This window comes from Canis lupus, chromosome 7, assembly GCF_011100685.1.
Source record: "Canis lupus familiaris isolate Mischka breed German Shepherd chromosome 7, alternate assembly UU_Cfam_GSD_1.0, whole genome shotgun sequence".
In the NCBI taxonomy this organism is placed as follows: Eukaryota; Metazoa; Chordata; class Mammalia; order Carnivora; family Canidae; genus Canis; species Canis lupus.
The window spans coordinates 70,420,806-70,442,162 of record NC_049228.1 but is presented as its reverse complement, the minus strand read 5'-3'; the positions used below and the strand labels follow the sequence as shown (position 1 = coordinate 70,442,162).

Here is a 21,357-nt window from a genome sequence, read left to right as displayed (position 1 = left end):
GCTCCTCTTTCCCCTTCTCCTCAGTATCACTGGTCCAGACCTACGCGTTGCACTGTGTCTATTTTAAAGCTGGAACAAACCAGAAAGCAAACTTTTGTAACCACCCGGTTGCTGTTTCCTATTCCCTGTCATTTGTAAACTAAGAAAACTTGTATACTAGCACACCTTTGTATCCACCATTGCTATCTAACCAACCTTATGATGAAAATGTGCAAGGCTGTTGACCTGTATCCTTTTCATGTTTCTTTTTTCTACAGTGGTCAACCCACTCATGCTTCAAGATGACATGTAAAGTTGTTAGTCCTTTCAGACATTCTTAGCAATGCCAACTGCAAGGCATGTGTTATTTACAGACTCACATGTTAACTCTGTGCTTGTTAATCTATTAGGGAGAAAATCTACTGAAAACAGCATCACCACCTTCCCTATGTCTGTGTGTGTGCGTGCACACACACACACACGCACTTAGCAAAGACCACAGAGCAGCCATCTACTGGGGACACTAGTAACCAAGCAGTAGCATTGTCACAGATGGCCCACCATCATAAGAAGTTCTTGGCACTGTTGCAGGAAGACTGAGCAGGAGGCGGCCAACAGATTTGTTCCCAAATACACGTGAAACCCATTCTTGGGGACATTCAGGATTAAGTGGAGGAGGAGCAAAGATGAGAGAGGACTAAAATATCACTAGACTTAGTTATTAATTGTCAATATCACCTCATTTATGCTCACAGCTTGGGGGACCTCAGGATATCTGTGTTATGAAAATAAAGGCATTACTCCAAACCTATCATCTCTAAAACTGGGCTCAGTATCCTCCCTACAAGCCTCCTTCCTCTGTGTTCCCTACCCCTCTAAATAGCACCACTAACTAACCATTATTTTCAACCCAGAAACCCAGGGTAAAACTTTGATTTCTTTTCCCTCTACCTCCCTCACCACATCTCCAAGGTAGACTCATAAAAGTTAGTTGAATGAATGGATAGATGAATGGATGAATGGATTAATCCCCAAGCCCTAGAAATTTTATTTCTATTCACTTCTCTCTGTTCTCTCTGCCACTTTATTAGTTGAGTCTCCAGAGTTTCCCACCGGGCAGCCTGGGTGGCTCAGCGGTTTAGCGCTGCCTTCAGCCCAGGGCCTGATCCTGGAGACCTGGGATCGAGTCCCATGTCAGGCTCCCTGCACGGAGCCTGCTTCTCTCTCTGCCTGTGTCTCTGCTTCTCTCTCTCCTCTCTGTGTATTCTCATGAATAAATAAATAAAATCTTAAAAAAAAAAAAAAAGAGTTTCCCACCTAGGAGATTACAAATACCTCCTAAGTGGTATCCTCCTCACCCTCAGGATAAAGGCCAAACTCCCAACCATGCCTCACAGGGTAGGACCGATCCGGGGAACATTTTTCTTCACAGCCTCACTGCCTCACACTCCCTCTATTGATGCTGTACTTTGGCCATACTGTTCTACTTTTAACTTTCTCATAGGTGCTGTGCTCTCTTCCCAGGGCCTTTGTACCAGCTGCTTCCTCTTTTGTCTCTTCTGTCCATCTAGCTCAAACTCCTTCCTTCTTTCCTTAGCCCCTTTCAACCTTCTCATCTGGTCTGAGACGGCACTTCCTCCAGAGAGCGCTTCCTGGAGGGCTTCCAAATTTGAGCCCAATCCCCTCTCCCAATAATTCCCATAGCACCCATTATTTTCCCACTATGCTTCTACTATTTTATATAGGACGCCTATTCCACTAGCCTATCAGTTCTGTGAAGGTAGATATCCAGCCTCTTAGTCACAGCTGTGGCCACAAACAAGTGCAAAGCCAATTCCATCTGAATGCATGAATAGACACTTGGACTCCTTAACAAGCTTCATTACCTTTTGTTCTGATGAGGTTGCAGAAACCAAATGCAATGATTCTTTATGTTACTCATTCCTACAAAGTACTGTGCTAAAGCAGTTCACATAAATGCTTTAGTCTTCTTATCCTCGTTCCCATTTTACAAATGATCTTATCCTCATTCCCATTTTACAAATGAGACCACTAAGGCCCCAGTTGCCATAAATGAGCCGGATGTTAAGGCATGAGCCCCTCCCTCTGATTCTAAGGGCCAGCTCTTTCTATTCTCCACATGGCCCACTGCCTGCCTCGAATAAGAAAGCATTTTCAACTTAAAAATGAATTATGAATTGTTCATTAGCTTTCTGACCTCCAATAGTCTGCTCTGAATGCATTTTTTTCCTTATTGTTACTCTGAAGGTAACTTTCTTCGTGCCATACTCTTTATTCTCAAGCTTTTTTCTACAGGCTCTGTGTCTGCAGCATTTTGTCTTTCTTGCTTTCTCCGTAGTAAGAATAACAGCCTCCTATTTTTTTTTATTTCCATTGTCCTTTGACTGGGGGGCTTTTGGGGGGGTGGGGTACACAAGCAAAGGGAAAGAGAATCTTAAGCAGGCTCCACACCCAGTGCAGAGCCCAAAGCAGGACTTGATCTCATCACCTTGAGATCACGTCCTGCACCCAAATCAAGAGTCAGATGCTTAACTGGCTAAGCCACTCACATGCCCCATTTTTGGCTATTTTAATGGTTTTATTATAGGCTATAAAAATATCAAGAAAGATAAATGTGATGCAATGATATATATCCTAATATGAAGAGCTTTGTTTCAATACATTGTTTTTCTTCACAATAGTCCACTGTCCTTTTCAACATGGATTTTTTTCCTGGTCCTGCTCTATGATTACTCTTTCCAACAGTGCTTTTGCCTGAGCTCAGTTATGCCTTAATGCTTGTCGGCCACAGTCTGATGTCAAACACTTAGGGGGCTTCCACTGGTCTTTCATGGGAGAAACAAATTACTTCTGGTTACCACCCAACTGCTTATTTTCTGTGGAAGAAATATCTAGAAGGATGGCTAGAGACAGGACATATTCAGTTTCTGGGGAACAATCCATTTTGTGCTGATCATGATAGTCTGTGGTCCTTGTGATCCAGACCAACACGATGCACACAGTCACAAAATGTGAGAGATGATTCAGCATTGTGTGCACAGCAAATGCTTTCAGATTGGGAAGACTTGGGTTTGAATCCTCTTTCTATCATGTCTCTATCTGTGTGTCCTGGAACAAGTCAATTAACCTTTCTGTGCCTCAGTCTCTTCATTTGTAAAACAAAGATAATAATGGTACCCTAGCTCATCAGAGTAAGTACTCACCATGATGACACTGTTGGTGGTTGAGACATATGGAAAATATCCCAAATATGGCTACATCTCAATCCCAGGAAGCTGTGAATGTTATCTTATGTGACAAATGGGACTTTGCAGATGTGATTAGCCAAGGGAATTGGGAAGGAGAAATTATCCTGGGTTATCTGGGTGGACCCTAAGTGTAATCGTAAGTGTCCTTAAAAGAGGGAGTCAGAGAGAGACTTGACCACAGAAGAAGGCCATGAGACCATGGAAGCAGAAGAGAGATTTGAAGATGATATGCTGCTGGTTTTGAAGACAAAGGACAGGGCCTTGAGCTAAGTAATGCAAGGAATGAAGCTCTAGAAGGTGGAAGAGCAAGGACAGAGATTCTCCCCTAGAGCTTCCGGAGGGAGCTCAGCCCTGCCAAGTACCTGGTCTCAGTTTAGTGAACCAGTTTTGGAATTCTGGCTCCTGAACCATGAGAGAATAAGTGTGAGTTGTTTTAAGCCATTAAGTTTATGGTAATTTGAAACAGCAACCTTAGGAAACTAACACAATGGTGATATTTTGGGAACTGAAAGATGACTCCAAATGAGCTGATAACACAAGAAAAATGGCATTACAAAGGCTGATATGTAGGGCAGAGAGGACCTCTGAGTACTCCATGCAGTGCCATGTGTCAGAGAGAGGCCCAGAAGGAAAGGGGCGAAGGGTGAAGCCATGTGTGGGGATTCAGACATGAATAGAAGTGAGGTCTTGCACGGAAAAGAGTGGACGGTGGCTAGGGTGGGATGTGCCTGTGGAGAGTGGCTGAGCAGATGATGAAATGCCTTGTTGAGGCATGAGTGATCAGTTTTGAAGAAAGGCTGGTGTGGGCAATTTCCCTGAACAAACAGGCATGCTGAGGAAGGGAGGAAATGTGGATTTAGAAAAAAGAATCTGTGTCCCCAAAACAAAACAAAAGGAGCCATTTTCTATTGGTCTCTTGGTGCCATATTCCTGATAGAAGACAATCCGAGGAAAGGATTTCTGAAAAAGATTTATTGTGCTTTAAGGCAAGTCAAGACTATTAGCAGGAGACTGAGTGCCTTCTACTTAATCTATTTCTAGCAATACCCAGAGAGGTGTAGGCTGAAATGAAGTTAGTTCATTTGCAATCTCCACGTGTTGTACATAATTTGGTATTTCCTCCAGAACACACTGTGCCTTTTCACACAGCCATGCCTCCCATGTGCTATTTCTCTTCTCTCCTGTAATATCCTCTTCCACCTGGGCCCCACTGGCAAATTCTTGCCCATCATTCAAGTCTCAAGTGAAGTATGACCTCCTTGAACCAGCTTCTGTGTTAATTGCATTGTCCAGTAGGTATTTGTTAGCAATTTCCACACTTCATTGAAACCACATTTAAATGATTGTTGCTCCCTCCCCTCCACTAATTCTACCTTTCCCTCAGTAGACAGATCCCTGGGGGTGAATACCAGTCCACTGATACCATGTCTTCCTCTCCCACAGGACTTGGCATGTAGAAAGCATTCAATAAATGTGAATGGTTGCCAAGAAAGTAGATCTTAAATGTTATCCCCACAAAAAAGGGGAGGTGTTTTAATTGATGTGATGAGGTATTAGATAAAGCTATGGTGGTAATCATTTTGCAATATATATCAAACCAATATGTTGTACACCTTAAACTTACACAACGTTATATATTATATCTCAATAAAGGTGGAAATGGGAAAAAAGAAGATTTGAGGGAGTTCAAGAACAAAAAAAAAGAGGCACCTGGATGGCTCAGCTGTTGGGCATCTGCCTTTGGCTCAGGTCATGATCCTGGGTCCTAGGATCTAGTTCTGCATCGGGCTCCCCACACGGAGCCTGCTTCTCCCTCTCCCTATGTCTCTGCCTCTCTCTGTGTCTCTCATGAATAAATAAAGTCTTTAAAAAAAAAGAACAAAAAAAAGTGAATGAATGGACGGATGGATTAATTGATTCACCAGTTGTGCCCTACAGGCAGAGTTATCATGAGATAAAGAAAATAATAAAGTTTGTGAATCCCAGGGTCAGTGTGTAAAGAAAATGAGGCCTTCCACCCAGTTCTCTTGAAAGTAAGAAAGTACACAAGTAAATAATACCAGAACTGCTTCATCCATGATGTGGATATTAATTCCTTATCTGTTGTAGCTCAACTACACAACTCAATATGTGATCTGGAATTTAAAAAGAGATTTTCTTCACCTTCCAGATCAAATTTGCCATCTCCTTCCTGACATGTTTTTTTTTTTTTTTTAAATCAAGGCAGGCTATAAAAGGAAAACAAAATGCCATGTTAAATGCACACTAATTTATTTTCAAATACAGTAAAACCACAGGTTGTTTTTACCTATTGTCTTTCAATTTGAGGACAAATTGTCTAAAATTCACAATTGTTTCCTTAAGGAAGATAAATTTATCATGTGCGATGGATGCTACTATTACTTATGGTTGCTGCTATGATCTTTTTATTACATGTATAAATAACAAGAGCAGTAGTAAAACATGTCACATTCACATTTGGAATAAAATTACCCTATATGAATTGAACGCATCATTAATAAATTATCAAGGGTTTGAATGTGTACAGAATCTACCTACAACAAACAAGCAACTCAAAAGGGCCAATTAGTATGTCCAAATCTCAGGGACAAATTATAAACTACTATCTAATCATTGTACATCCATCTGAAATATTTAGTAAATTTAGAATTACGTAGTTAATAACCTGGCTCTAAGAATTCACTCATTCTAAACAAAGAAGGTTGCAGCTCATTACCAGCTAGGGTGACTATGGGGGAAAGTGAATCCTCCACTTCCCATGTACATCAGCATGAACAATGTGAACACATGAACAATGTGTGTGGAATGCACAGTGCCAGGCATTTGAGGTAATACAAACATGCCTTCCAAGCATGCCCAGTTACTGTGCTTGACAACAGTTGAGCATGTCTAGTTACGCTTGTTTATAGACCACACAGTGGTATATTTGATAGCAAGTGAAAGACCCCAATCAGCATGACTGAAACTGATGAAGAGCTAAAAGAAAAGTTGCCTTGAAAAAAGAGCAACTAGTATTTTAGGATTTCCTTATTTCATGTAAACCAGTTAAATTTTTGCTAGCTTTCATTACACTAGAATCAAGTCCTGTGCTTGTGGAAGGAGAGTGATTTTGTTGGGCTAGAACACCAAGAAAATTCTGTTCTTTTATCATTCACTGAAGATTTCTTACCGCAGATGCGTGGCTATTATTTCTACCCTCTGCCTCTTTCCTCTCCCCAGTTTTAATTCCTGGCTCTATCCTAATCTACGTTATTTTTAAACTGCTAAGAAATCAGATGTCATCAACTAGTAATGTGCTGGTTAAAAAAAAGTCTCTTTTCCAAGCTATCATGGGATCTAGAAAGAGAAAAAAGGGGTTAGTACTTGCTGCATTCCTCACTGCATGTGACTTTGATAATCCGGGGTATTCTGTTTTCTTAAAATGAAATTATAAATTAATGTTTTTATAAGTTTGGTATTTTTGAAAGTTTCGTTTACAAAGAGGATATGTTTGTATAAAGTATAAGATTAATAATGTCCATTGCTTGCCAAAATTAACTTTTTCACACCAGGTCAAAAACCACATACAAATAGAACTGAAGAGTCCTAAAAGGGGCTATATTTAAATTTTACCATATGTCTAAGTGCTTCTTTTTTTTTTTTTAAGATTTTATTTATCCATTCATGAGAGAGGGAGAGAGAGAGAGAGAAAGAGAGAGAGAGGCAGAGACACAGGCAGAGGGAGAAGCAGGCTCCATGCAGGGAGCCCAATGTGGGACTCGATCCTGGGAATCCAGGATCACAAACCTGGGCTGAAGGCAGGCCCTAAACCGCTGACCCACCCAGGCATCCCTAAGTGCTTCATTTTTATAGAAAAGAAAGTTATTGGGGAGGGAGAGTTAATTCGTTATAGTGGAGGTTTAAACATAAAAGGTAGAAAACAACATATGCTTGAATTCCAAAATCCTGTTATATCACAACACCCCAAATCAGAAAGAAAATGGAAAACTTATCTTGAAAGCCTAGTCCACATGCATGGTGCCCCCTCACAAAACCTCTGTGCCATTTTTTTAACACACTTTTTCACATGTAGCAGCTGGATCTAATAAGAGGTTAAATCTTGCTTTTGTGGTAGAAATTGATTTATTTTCCCCCCCTCATTCTGAGTTCTCCTGTAGCCAGCCCCAGGGCTTTGAGAGCCTGCTTCCTTGTCCCTCATTAGTATTTCTCACTTTTACAGTATGCCACGGGGTACTCAGAACTATACCACGCTATTCAAAAGAAAACACAAAATCCCTGCTCTCAGGAGGAGTTGGGGGGTGGGGACCATTAAAAGCCTTCACAGAATCTAAGAAATGGAAGATACAATAGTGATGAAATAATGTGTCCAGGGCCACTTAGGCCACCTTTGAGAAGTAGATTCCAAGGAGAGATGGAAGAAAGTGTGGTTGAGGACTCTATCTCCTTAACCTGATCACCCTCTGTGATGACTTCAGGTCAGTGCGCTACCTCAGAGCAAGGAGCAGGTGCAAGCCCGAAATGGAGCAAGCCAGGGATTCAAGTCACGTAACAGGAGGGGCGAAAAAGTGCAACGCCTCCTTGGTGGGCAGATACCATTCACCTACTGTCTGTGTGGACAGCATTCAGAGTCAGGACAATGCTTGAGAAGGGAAGAAAGAGAATCTAATCCCATTACCTTTTATGAGTACTCAGAGAAAACATCTCTAAAAACTGAGGATAAAAATGTTGCCTAGTAATGATATGCACCCGGGCTCTCACACAGATCTGATTTCCTCTTTCCTGTTACTTGATAGATGCAATTTCCTCCTAACATGTATTTTTTTTAAATAAAGAAAATCAGTAGGATTCTACGATAGGTGTATTTTTCTAGGTGGAAAAGTGATGCATTTGTCTTCATTTCCTCCTGATGTCGTAATCCTTTGGCATCAGTGATGCTACCAGGATTGGAACACTGATTTTAATATTTCATACCTTAATTGACTATAATTCTCCCATATATCTATTCAGTTTGAAATTTTGGATGACAGTGTATTTTCAGCTCAACCTACTTTAATTCTTATTCTAGACTCTGTGGAATCATATGACAGCAGGTTTAAGGCTGATATTAACCACTTCCTATTTTTGGCAGGTTGGTATAAACATTATTAAATAGGTCTATAAAGTCAGTTAAAATATACTCAAAATCACCTTTATATGCACTTTCATAACCACGGTGCCTGCTGCAGAGCTGACACCAACAGATAGCTGCTGAAGGAGTGATCGGAGAAAGCACATGTCTAGAAGGGTGAACGACGACAGAGTCTCCATCTGCAATTATAAGAAACTACTTCCATCCACGTTTAGGCTTCTGTTAAATTAATTACAATCACCCAAAAGCGAAACTCAGATGAGATGCCCTTCTACAACCAGTGACGGTGATCGGTTCCAAAAGTGCTAGAGTTTATATGTTAGAAAGGAGAATAATTTATGTGAGGTCCTCCTAACATAAAACTTGTCTTTCTTATATAATGTACATGGTAAATGTGGCATTAGAGTTCTGCTTCTTTCTCCAAAGGGTATTTTTTTAAAAACACCCACAAATGTCATCCTATCTATTTTTAAGCAGAGTGCTGCTGGGTAACCAGCTGAGTCGTCTAAATCCAATGAGAAAATTCTACGTTTAAATATGCTGTTTTATCTCATTGAAAATAAGTGGTGCAGACTGACATGGACCATATGGATTTTTGCATACAGTTACACGTAAATTTTCTTAACTTTGAATATAAAATTCTAGCCCAAGCTGAAAAAAATAGGAAAGCAAAATAGATTCTTTAGTAATGGCTCTCTAACGATTCCATTTTCTGATTTTCCCGCCCAAGTTTCATCAATTTCCAGTAAAAACCTGTTCCTTGGGTTTTCTTTGCAAGTGACGAAGTAGTATCTGTAGTTTGAAATAATGTAAAGACAACATAAACGTTTAAAAATAGACCTATATGAGTTGTGAATTTTTGGTTTTTTTTTTCATAGATTTCATTTTTTAAATGGATTTGGGGGTTTTCCACAGAATTAATTTTCCATTAAAGTTTTATTTGTTAATTCTGAAAAAAAAAATACTAATGGTACAGAATGGTAAAGAGTTAAAAGTAAAACCCCTCTGCTTCCCAGCTCCCCATTTCTACTTCCTAAACGTAACCACAACTATTATCCTTCTGATGACATCTTCCTTCTGATGTTTTACACGTGTATTCAAACACAATATATACATGCATTTCTTTTCTTTCTTTTTAACAAACTCTTATCATACTGTAAGTTACTGTTCAGCATTTGGCCCTTTTGACTTTATCATATATTTGATCTTCTCTTCATGGCAGTACATATAAATCACCTCATTCTTTTTAATAACTGTAAAGTGCTTCATTATCTAGGAGTGTTCATTTCTTTAGCAAATGTTTAATGCCCATCTACCATGTGCCAGGCACAGTTCCAGACACTAAGAATATAGAATTAAATAAAAAAATCCCTGCTTCATGAAGACCACATTCTACTATATTTTAACATTTGAGGAACTGCCACATTAACAATATTGAGCAACATTATTCACCATCCCTTTTTTAGCTTTTACAAACAATGCCGTAAAAAATCACCCAGTAAATAAATCTTTATGCTAGTTTATCAGTTCAATAAATTGCAGATATTATTTGTATTCATTCAGTCTTTCAGTCAATTCTTTCTTCATATCATCAACTTCTCTAGGAATGGGTTGTGAAGTGTTCATTGTTAATTGAATTAATGCAATGACAGAGTTTTTACACTTACTCTACCTTTGTAAATCTACCTCTTCAAAGACTTTAATAAAGATATTAAAAATCATCTGAATTGTATCCTTCTGAAGCAACCAATGATAATGCTCATAGGGGAATTAGGTCAAATGAGCCAGTTTCCCTCTACTTTTATTGATCACACATGCTACAAACTTTTGATTTAAGCATTTCATGATAACCAGATGCCTCCCAGACACAATTTTTATGTCCCCATTGGTTTCTGTGTAGCATAAGAACAAAGGCAAGATATTTTGTAAATTGGGGCACCTGGGTGGCCCAGTGGTTGAGCGTGTGCCTTTGGCTCGGGGTCCTGGGATTGAGTCCTGCATCAGGCTCCCTGCAAGGAGCCTGCTTCTCCCTCTGCCTGTGTCTCTGCCTCTCTCTCGTCTCTCATGAATGAATGAATGAATGAATGAATGAATGAATGAATCTTTTCAAAAAAATGTTTTGTAAATTAAAACAAAACAAATAAATGTATTTCTCCATTCATAGAAATTTCAAGAAAATTATGCCTTCTACAAAATTGGGCAAAAAAAAAAAAAATCAATTGTTACTCATGTGATTCTCATTCAAAAACCCATCCCTAAGAAACCCCAGAGAGGAAAAATCACTTATGAGTTTCTATTGTTTTTATGCACCACATATTTATTACAACTGTAATGAGTTCAAAATTTACATCTAGGTGCATCTTGGATGAAACTAGAGAATGCATTTAAGTTGCCAGATTGAGGGGCGGGGGTGTGTGTGCCAGGGACAAAGTCATCTAACCCCCTCTGCCTCAGTGGTTGGAGGGGAGGATCCCCCTTTCCTGCCTCCTACTCCACAATATCCTACTCACCCCCAGAAAGTATTTACTACGTTTTAGACTTCCAGTGATATCAGGGACATTTGACTGGTTTGGGTAGAAATTGGGTAGAAATTGGGTAGAAATGCCTTTCCTCTGGCATTAATTCAGACATTTGACTGGTTTGGGTAGAAATTAGGAAGCCACTTAGTTTTGTGGGTTTTTTTTCCTAATTTAACAACTATGTCCTCATAGGAAAAATGCTTCCTGTGGACATTCTGACACAAAACTGTTCTGCTTTGTGTCGTCTTCTGGTTGTTGTCCAAACCCGTTTCAGGGAAAACAAAAATAATTCCTTTTTGTCGAATGGGATATCATAAGTGGAGCTTAATTTAATGCTTTTCTATTAATTCAAAATTTGTTACTCTGCACAAACAACTGCCAGCTTGAGTGGGAGGTTAAGGACCCACTCGGCCAGCTGTAGTGAGGGCTGTATGAATTGCAGAAAGCCAGCATTGTTACCAGGAAAGCATGAGTATCTGAAAAACCTGAATCAGGTCAGTTTGACTTATTACCAGAAAGCTAAAGAAAGAAAAGAAGACCAAAAGCCTTTCTCAAAACAAATATATCTGTGTTGCTACTGTCTCAGGGTAACATACAACTTCTGTAATAGGTTAAACATCATCCTTGAATATGAAATCTGCCTGCGTGTTCGTGGATGTGAGAGAGACGAAATACTGAAGACTGAATTGCAGTCAGTGTTTGGCAATAGAAGGGATGATGGTGTGCATGCCATGCGCAGAGATTCTTTTGTATCCAAAGAGAATCATGTACTATCTTGAGTAAGACATCCTTACCTCATTACCATTCTCACTGTGAAAGCGTGGCACAATCTAGGTTTATGATATAAAATGCAAGCCATGTGCCACATACCTATCCTTATAGATCAATGCCACATTCATTTCTCTGTTACTGTCTTTCATTTGCACAGATTCCTGAAGTGAAAAAAATAATGGCATAGACTTGACACAAAGTGGAAGCTCCCAGAGCCTGAGTCCTGTTATGGTTTTTTTCCCTTCTACACATAGAGCCCACCCTCCGTTTATCCTCTGCAGATCCAGATAGGGAGATCAAAACAGTTTTACAAGTTGTGGAAGGCACTCATTTAGATTAATGTTTTTTTTTTTTTCATTTCGTTGAGTCCACTGGATGGATAAATAAGTACAATATAATGGAGCTGAAACGCTCCATATAGGTCCAAGAGAGAAGAGACCTGAATCCTAGCCCAATTTTGCCACATATTAGCCATATAAACTGTAAATGAGGTAAATGATATTTATCAAAACATAATGTGGACAGATCTTCACCCAAAGAAGAGGCATAGAATTTGACATACTTAGGTTTCTTTATTGGTAGACATCCTGTGACCATTATGCTGCTCATATGGATGGCAACTCTCTAAGAGAACAATGCCATATAGAGCATGTCCCAAACCTCTTCTGTCTTAGAACCCTCTTCCATGAAGCATTTTGATGGAAGAGTGATCCATGAAATGTGTTTTAGAATGCACTGGGTGAGCTAAAAAATTTTAGGATTCTGCTTGACTGGTCCTGCCGCAATCTGGTGATGGGGCCGTGTGGGTTTAGTAGGGGTTCTATTCCACCCCACTGTGGAATGTGGTTGTGTTTCCCCAGAGATCTTCATAGAAACATCCAACTTCAGCTCCCTGGAGGCCACCACAACCTTTCCTCTGGATGCTGGCTATATATGTCCACCCCCTGACAAACCTACCACAGATACTATACCAACCCCCATCAGCTTCTTCACCGACCAGGCCCCTCCTGACCTGCAGTCCTTCCTACTAGCCCACATTGGATGCTACATTTCTTCCCTGCCATTGGTGGAGAAAAATCCAGGACTAAAGATTCTCATGCTTACTTCTCAACTATTTAATAAGTCAGGTATATCTTAGGTGATATAATAAAAGATTTCATGAGCACTTTTATCTTATTTTCTTATATCTTATTTGATACATTGCTTGGAACTGAGTATATAGACATGAAAAAAGCAGAGTTTCTGCCAGACAAATAATATCATCCCTCCTCTCAAGTTGCTTACAGATTGGTGGGTGAGCCAGATTTATAAACAAATATTCTTAAAATATTGCGATAGTGTCACATTAATAGTATGTGCAGGTTGTTACAGTAATTCTCTATTTAGGTTAGCTCTATATTCATTTTATTAAGGCAGGTCATTGTGGAATTCCTGGCCTTTTAGAATGTAGAAGGGCTGAAATAAAGGATCTGAAGCTCCTATTTATTTCACATGATGTGATGGTTCAGGTGACTAGATTTTCCTGTTCATTGGTCAGCAAGAAACAAACATTTCATAAATGGCTTCCCTGCTTTTAAAAACCTGTCAATTAAATTCAGAATAACTTATTTTGTCTTATTAAAGAGAATGCACCTGTCAGGCACTCCGCTAGGCACTGTGTGCAAAGCTGGCACAGCAAGGTTTCTCTGCTTGGATGGCCTTTGCAGATGTTCTGAACAGCTGATTAGGGAGTTGGTGTTTACATATAGGTTTTTGGCCCAAACTAACTCCTTAGAAGAGTGAACAGAGCATATGCAGCTCACAACTGAGGAGAATGTATATGACAGTAAACACTGAGGTGGCCCTGTCTGCCTCTGGAGTCCCGCGCCCACTACCTCAGAAGCTGCCACTAGAGTCTCCATCTGTGATGGGTAGTTCTGTGTGGCCACCTGGCTAGACTAGAGTCCTCAGTTATTTAATCAAACACTAATCTAGGTATCGCTCTGAAGGAAGCTTATAGATATGGCTACTATCTACAATCAGTTGACTCTAAGGAAAGATTACCCCCTGATAATGTGGGTAGGCCTCATCCAATCAGTTGAAAGGCCTAAGAACAAAACTGTGGCTTCCTAGAGCAGAAGAAATTCTGCCTCAAGACTCAGCTCCTGCTAAGTTTGCAGACCACTAACCATCCCTACGGATTTCACACTTACTGCTCCCCATAACCACATGAGAGAGTTCCTTTTTTTTTCCACTTCTGTTGATTTTTTAAAATTTATTTTCTATTTAAATTCAATTTGCCAACATATAGTATAACACCCAGTGCTCATCTCATTGGGCGAGTTCCTTAAAACAAATCTGTTCTGGGCAGCCCGGGTGGCTCAGGAGTTTAGCACCACCTTCAGCCCAGGGTGTGATCCTGAAGACCCGGGATCATGTCCCACGTCAGGCTCCCTGCATGGAGCCTGCTTCTCCCTCTGCCTGTGTCTCTGCCTCTGTGTGTGTGTGTGTGTGTGTGTGTGTGTGTGTGTGTGTGTGTGTCTCATGAATAAATAAATCAAATCTTAAAAAAAAAATCTGTTTTGTCTGTTCTGCTCTGAGGACATCAGCCCAATCAACTGTCCCTTACACACCAGCCTCTAGAAATTTCGCAAGTGCACTGATCTTCCCCATCCCAAGCCCCCTCCTACTCCAGGCTGAAGTAACCTTGAAACTATTGCATATTCCATCATGGTTCAGATCTGCTATGAATTAAATAGAAGGTAGGGGTTGGCCTCATGAGGGAATTTAATCATCATGGACGATATAATTTCTACATGAAAATACCTTTTGAATTCCAAAATCAAGCAATTATCTAATAGAAATTGTATATGCATTTTTTAACATCATTTATGTCCTTATAGTTAGGTCCTGATATATATGTTACTGTCCTCACTTTGTTTGAGAACACTGAGGTTAAAAGATGTGAAAGTCATCGGACCAAAATCACACATCTGGGAAGTGAAAGAGTCAAATCTGAATCCAAGTTTACCTGATTCCAAATTCTATACTGTATTCATTGTGCTATGCTCCTTCCCTATAAGTGAAAAGCTACCTGGGTAAGAATTGCCTGGTAGGAAAATATTCCATTTTTCTGTGACACTTTTGTAGGAGCTCTGTATGCAGGATTTAAACATTAAAAGACACGTTTCATATGGATGTCAGAGGCCATATCAATTAAAATAAAATAAAAAAAACAGGATTGTTCTAAGGTGAATAAAAGCCTTTTTAAAAATTGTTGTAATTAGCTTTTAAAAATGTTTTGAACCTCACTGCTCCTGGCCCTTAGAGGCTGATATATCAAAAACATGCAAAGGCATTTCCACCATCAGGCTGCCTTGACCTGGCTTTGTAGAAGTTGTCCTAACCCAACTAATGGACTCCCTCCATCTGTTTAGGCATCCCTGGCCAGTGCTTTCTCTGACTCTTGGCTACACAGGGGCCCATTCAGAAAGGACAATATTGTTGTCCTCATTCTGAAGTTAGAGAACTTTTATGAAATATTCTTCTATAAAATTTCAATCAGTGAAAGTTAAGGTAGGTAAGAGCCAGAGAGCTCAATTCTAGAACTATTACTTTAGGGTCTCAAAGCTATTCATTCAACAAGCACATATTTAAACATTTACTACTGTACAGGAGGTACTTTGGGAGAAACAAAGATGAATCACATTGTCCCAGGATTAATAATGAATGCGGCGGTGCTCTGTGCTAGATGTTTTCAAAACAGTGCTTTTCAAGCCAACGATAGCAACCAATTAGTGGCTAGTGAAATCAATTCAGTTGGTCATAGAAAACATTATTTTTAATTAAATTGAATACAATAGAAGAGAACAGAAAAGAAGATAGAGTACATGGCACACAGGTTAAGTCAGTCTTTCTTTCTTTCTTTCTTTCTTTTTTTCTTTCTTTCTTTCTTTCAGTTGTATATGTGCATATACAGTTTCCAAAGGAAGATGTATTCCGTACTGTGAAATGTAGTCAAAAACTATTTAAAAGCTACTGCTCTAGAGAGAGAGCAAAAGAAGAAAACAAAAGCTTCGCTCTCAAGAAGCTTGCATTTTGCTGGGAAGATAAAGCTAATTAATGAACAGCAGAACTCTTTGTAGAAAGCAGCTAATGACTAAGGAATACAATGAATGTTGCTGATTTAGTGTACCCGTGATATTAAGACCAGGAAAAAATCACTGTGACAGTTCATTACTCCTTCCTCCTTAAAAAATTCCTCACTTGGCTACCAGGACAACACACCTTGCTGATCTTTCTCAGAATCCCTTGTTTGTTCCTCCTTAGCTCCCTATCCCCTGTGGTTGGGTCAGTACCAAATGGGCACAGCTCTTGGTCACTTTTCTCTATCGACATTCATTTCTTAGGTCACCTCCGTTATTATCTGAGCTTTAAATACCATGTGAGCGCCCACATTTGTTTCTGCAGCCCAGACAGCCTGAACACCCAGCCTTTCATATCCAGGGCCTTAGTCAACCTCTCTACTTAGATGTCTCATGGGCATCTCAAACTTAATATGTCCCAAACTGAACTCCTAATCTTTACACCCCAGCCCACACCTCCCTTAGGTTTTCTCATCTCAACTAATGGGAATTCAATCCCATCAACTGACCAAGCCAAAAATCATGAATTCATTCTTAACTTTTCTCTACTCTCAATTCCCATGTCCAAGTCATCATTGAGAAGCCTACTGGCTCTATCTTCTCCCTACCTCCTCCACTACCACCATTCTCACTGCCTTCAATTCCAGTCTGGATTAGTGTATGAGCCTCCAAATTTTCCCCTCTAGAAACCTCAACTCAGTAAGCCAAGTGATTCTTTTAAACCAGGACCCGTCACATCTCTCATCAGAAGCTCCAAGCTATTCGTATCTCTCCGAGGAAAAGCGACAACCCTTCTAGTGGCCTATGAGGCCCAGTGATCTGGACCCCCTCCCCACCCATCACCATTCTGTGCTCATCTCCTGTCTCCTCTCACCCCACTGCCCTACTGGGCCTCCAAAGGCAGCATGGCAGGCAGGTCTCACCAGCCAGACTTTCTTACTCTTCTTTCTGCTCCAAACACTTGCCCTACAGATCTTTCAGCTGATTCCCTCCCCATTTGATCTTTACTCAAGATCGGCTTCTCAGTGAGGTCTCCAAGGACCATGCTCTGCAGTACTGCAAATCCCACCACACTCCCTCTCCCTCCTCTGTGCACACTTTGTTCCCATCTCTTGCTTTCTTTTTCTCTGTAGTACAGCCCATCTAATATGCATTTTACTTACTTTATTCATGCCTATCTTCCTCCTTCCCCATTATACATACTGTATCCCCAGTACCTAAAATAGCACCTGTTTCACAATAATAGGCTCAATAAATATACATTGAGTAAATGAATAAATCCCATTAAAGGATTTTGAAAGAGTCACAAAAGAAATGGTACTTAATTAACTCCACCTTAACCACTAAGAAAAGGAAGAAAATACCATAATAAAGTTTGGTCTAAGAAACCTCACCTCAGATTCTACAAAGAATACTCCAACCGAGGCATTTCCTTTCAACAGAGCCTGAGCTAGCTTGGAAATAATGGTTCAGATATATGTTGAGTGTCATGCTCATCCATGCACATGCTTGTGTAACAATTCCTATTAGTTCTGTATCATGCTGCCTAGAGGAATTGGATTGAAATATAGCCTTCGAGTACAAATCCTCAAAAGGCCATTTTCCCATATGATAATTTTTAAAGGGGAATTTTGTATTACACATGTGCATAAAGACACCCAAAATATTATTCCACTCTTTCTAGATGTCAAGAACTATATTCACATAATTCGAAAGATGATGGTTTAATTGAATTAAAATGAATGGTGTTCACAAAGGAGAGATTCTATTTTTGCCTATTTGTTTTGTTTTTGTTTTTTTAAATTTTTTTATTTATTTATGATAGTCACAGAGAGAGAGAGAGGGGCAGAGACACAGGCAGAGGGAGAAGCAGGCTCCATGCACCGGGAGCCCGACATGGGATTCGATCCCGGGTCTCCAGGATCGCACCCTGGGCCAAAGGCAGGCGCCAAACCGCTGCGCCACCCAGGGATCCCTATTTTTGCCTATTTGAATACAGTCTACTTTTAGGTGTCATGAATGTATCTTGGAATGAAAAGTCCAAACAGGTGGACCACCAAGGTGCCCCAGTAATCAGATGATAGTGACTTTTTGAAAAGCAGAAAATTTTGAGCTGTATCTCTTCTTAAATCTTTTGGTTCTTTCTGATAGACACCAAATAGCTAAGTTAATGGTGTATGTACAAATCTAATAATTTATGGTCCTGTTTGAGAAACTTAGTATCCCAAACTTAATAGTAAACTAAAGGAAAATATTTGATGAAATCTGTTTCAAAATTGGTAATTTTTGAAATTAAGAATTAATACTAGAGATGATTGATTTGATGCAAACTAGCTGTTCCAAGCTCATCAGACTTTAAGTTCTGAGGCTAAAGATCCATATCTATAAACATTGACACGTAGCAGGGTCTCTGAACTGCTGAGAGATTTGAAGATTTTAGTCCACACCAACGTTTAGTTTTGATGAATGATGTTTCTACATCTGGGCTTCAGTTGACTTCAGGAAGATCACTAACCTACCTACATTTCTGCTTTTGAACACCAGACACAGAATTCAAATTTGCCTCAGGGAATTTAACTTTTGGAATTATAGCTACAAACCACAGGGGATATAGTGGACAGATGCCACCATGCATGACTACAGCGACGATGGCTCACCTAGCCATTGCAAGCAAACAGATATGCCTCAAATATGCCAGAAAGACATGCGAGGAATGAACAAGTTGCATTAAAAACTAAGAAAGTCTCTAAATTAGCTTATCATTGTCAACGGAAATAAATGTAAGATACTTACTACAGACCTAAACCTCTGTTGTTTTTAATCTTGCAACTTTTAAAATGTTTATGATCTTGCTTGTATATAAAATCTGTAGCCAACTGTAACTGCTGGATGATGGGTGTTCTGTGGTTCTTCCAAGCATCTAACCCTCCTTTCTTGTTACAGTTGTCAAAATGTTACAGCATTGTAGCTCCCCGTAACTTAATGTTTGAGTTTTATATTTAATGGAAAATTGCTAAGTTTTGAAACACAGACAGAATAATATAACATAGAAATTTGAAATAAACCTGCCCTTCAATTCTAAATATGATTTACTAACTGTACAATTTACTGTAAGTTATTTAATAGCACCAAGTCTCAATTTTCTCATCTTTGCAATGGGATTAATAACAACATAGGGTTTTGTATTGAATGAGATAATGTTTGTGTGTTGGGATTATGAAAAGACCAGCAGTAAGTCCTAAGGCCAATTTCTTCGCTATGGATGTTCTGAATGAAAAAGGAAATATCTTTAACCCAGTGTTCCAAGCAAGGGTAGAGATGCTTGCCTACCAAGCAGGCTTAGATCATATGCTCAGCCCTGACCCGAGCCAGGCGCCTGGGGAATGTGATGTGTTGATTGGCTAAGCCAACTTTTGTGCTGCTCCTGAGATGCATGGACTTCAAGTGTGTTTCCTTCTGGGGAGGAAGGGTTCTCCAGGGCCAAATCATGAAGATGTGACTACAAGAACCAGAATTAGAATCAGGGTCACAAACCCCACAGATGCCCACTACAATCAAAATGTAGGGTAGACAATGAAGAAAATTAATTTTCCTCCCCTATCCTCACATTATACCAGAATGTGATATCTTAGTAGCTACCTCTTGATGTGGAATCACAGGGCATCTTCCCAACAGCAGCCCCTTTGTCATCAGCTGTCACCTCTCCTAACATTTTCTACCAGCCCCAAAAGTTTATGGATCCCTCCCCTCCATTAAGGGGTCACAGATCTTGCCCCTTGCATTTCTCCCATAATGCCTTTTCTCAATGGTATCCATGCACTTCACACATAGACATTCAACTCCTAAGGAACAGTTTTACCATCAGGGAAGATTTTGAAGAACAAAGTACAAACTCAGTAAGTGATTCAAAGATACTGAAATACTCCACTCAGCTTCACTTGCTTTAAATCTACTTTTCCCTTTCCTTCATCTATCCCCTGAATTTGACCAATCACTTAAAACTTGTAAACACCTTTGAGACCAGAGACTGTGTTCTAGAAACTGCTTTCGGAGTATTTACCCAGTACTATTGTGTTAGGTACCCTGTAGATACCTATAAATGTTCGTGGGTGAGAATAGTCCCATAGGGTCATAGTGATGGAGTCACTATTGCATCGTGCTGTTTACAAAGTTTTGTTTAAGAGTGTTTAAAATTTTTTCTTTGGAGGGAGATGTAGCAAAGGGTCTAAGCCCTATTTAAAAAGAGGTAGGTATTCGCTCTTGTCCTTCAAAGGTCATCTTTCATCCATCTGAAGCAAATTAAGTTTTGCACCCCCTCTGGGCTTCATGGGGAGTTAGGGTGGTTGCCAGGGAAATCTGATTGCAAAACACCAATCACACCTGGGGATCTGCACATCGTGTTAATTGTCCTTTTCCTATTCTTGCTCCTTTTTTTTCTGCTTTTGCTATGAGAAGAGCAAGCTTAAAAGGCTACAGGGACATTTATGCCAAGTCGCATTTGTCAAGTTGAAAGCTGTGTGGAGCAGAAAAGCAGTTCTCCCAGCTGTAAAGAAGATGCAAAGGACCCGAGTGAGTAGGGAATCTGAGAGCTCGCTAAAAGTGCTTAGAAGGCAGAGACATTCACGCCATTTCTGTAAACAGGTTAGGCAGGCATTCTGAAATCCAGGGTGAAGCCTTCTCATCACTGGGGTGCATGCAGCCCCCCACAGCCATCCTTAAAAGGTATGGTTGTCCTGCAGGGTTTCCAGTCCTCCCAAAACTGTCCATTTGTGTTTAAGCACTGGCTCACAATAGCAGTTGGTAAGGGCACTGTGAGACAGTGAGACAGCTAATGCTGTTTTACTCCTTAATTATTTTAAGTATTTATTAGTTTAAACCCTCTTCATCAGTACTAGTAATTAGTGACAAGATAATATTTCTGCTTATTTCATTAGTTCCATTTTATGCTTATTTTAAATATAAAGTACAGCTGTGTGGGAGCATGCACTCCTCCCCCCCCCCTTTATTTGTTTAGTCACTCAATCAATATACATTCATCAGAGGCAGGATGATATTTAAGCTTTGATGTCAGACAAAGCCAGACTCCTACTCATTATTATGACCTGGAGAGCGTCATTTCTGCTTTTTGAGTCTGCTTTGCAGCAGTAAAATGGACATAGTAATGCCCATCTTACATAAGACTCATAGGACTGCTGGAAGTAGTAAAGTAACATAGGTATCTCTTCCAGCCCTCTGAGGTTATTCCACAAATGTCAGATTATTCTATAAATATCAGATCTCTAGCTCTCCTTTCATAAATACAGTTTTTCCTCCTCACGTTTATTCTTCTTTATCTAGCTCAAGTAAGACCAAGTAGGTTGATCCCCTCAAGCCATAGCCAAGCCCCCCTGGTTGCTTTAATAGAAACACTCAATGGTTGAAGAGATCAGCAGCTACTGGGGAGCAGCCTTGCAAATAGCAACCTGTTCCTGACATCCACCATTTTAATCACTGCTCTCACTTGCTATATTGTCTTTATTTCTACCTCATCAATCAAATGCCTACTT

At 40.0% G+C, this 21,357-nt stretch overlaps 1 protein-coding gene across 15 annotated transcripts in view; it reads left to right on the top strand.

Moving 5' to 3' along the window:
• The window catches only part of DLGAP1 (DLG associated protein 1), an 870,774-nt gene that overhangs the window by 579,982 nt on the left and 269,435 nt on the right, over positions 1-21,357 (top strand). For 2 of the 15 annotated variants that reach the window (XM_038543738.1, XM_038543739.1), the window contains exon 2: positions 20,267-20,380. The exons of the other annotated variants lie outside the window; for them this stretch is intronic. In XM_038543738.1, the coding sequence (XP_038399666.1) occupies positions 20,267-20,380 (114 nt within the window). The remainder of the gene's footprint in view (positions 1-20,266; positions 20,381-21,357) is intronic. 15 annotated transcript variants of the gene reach the window in all.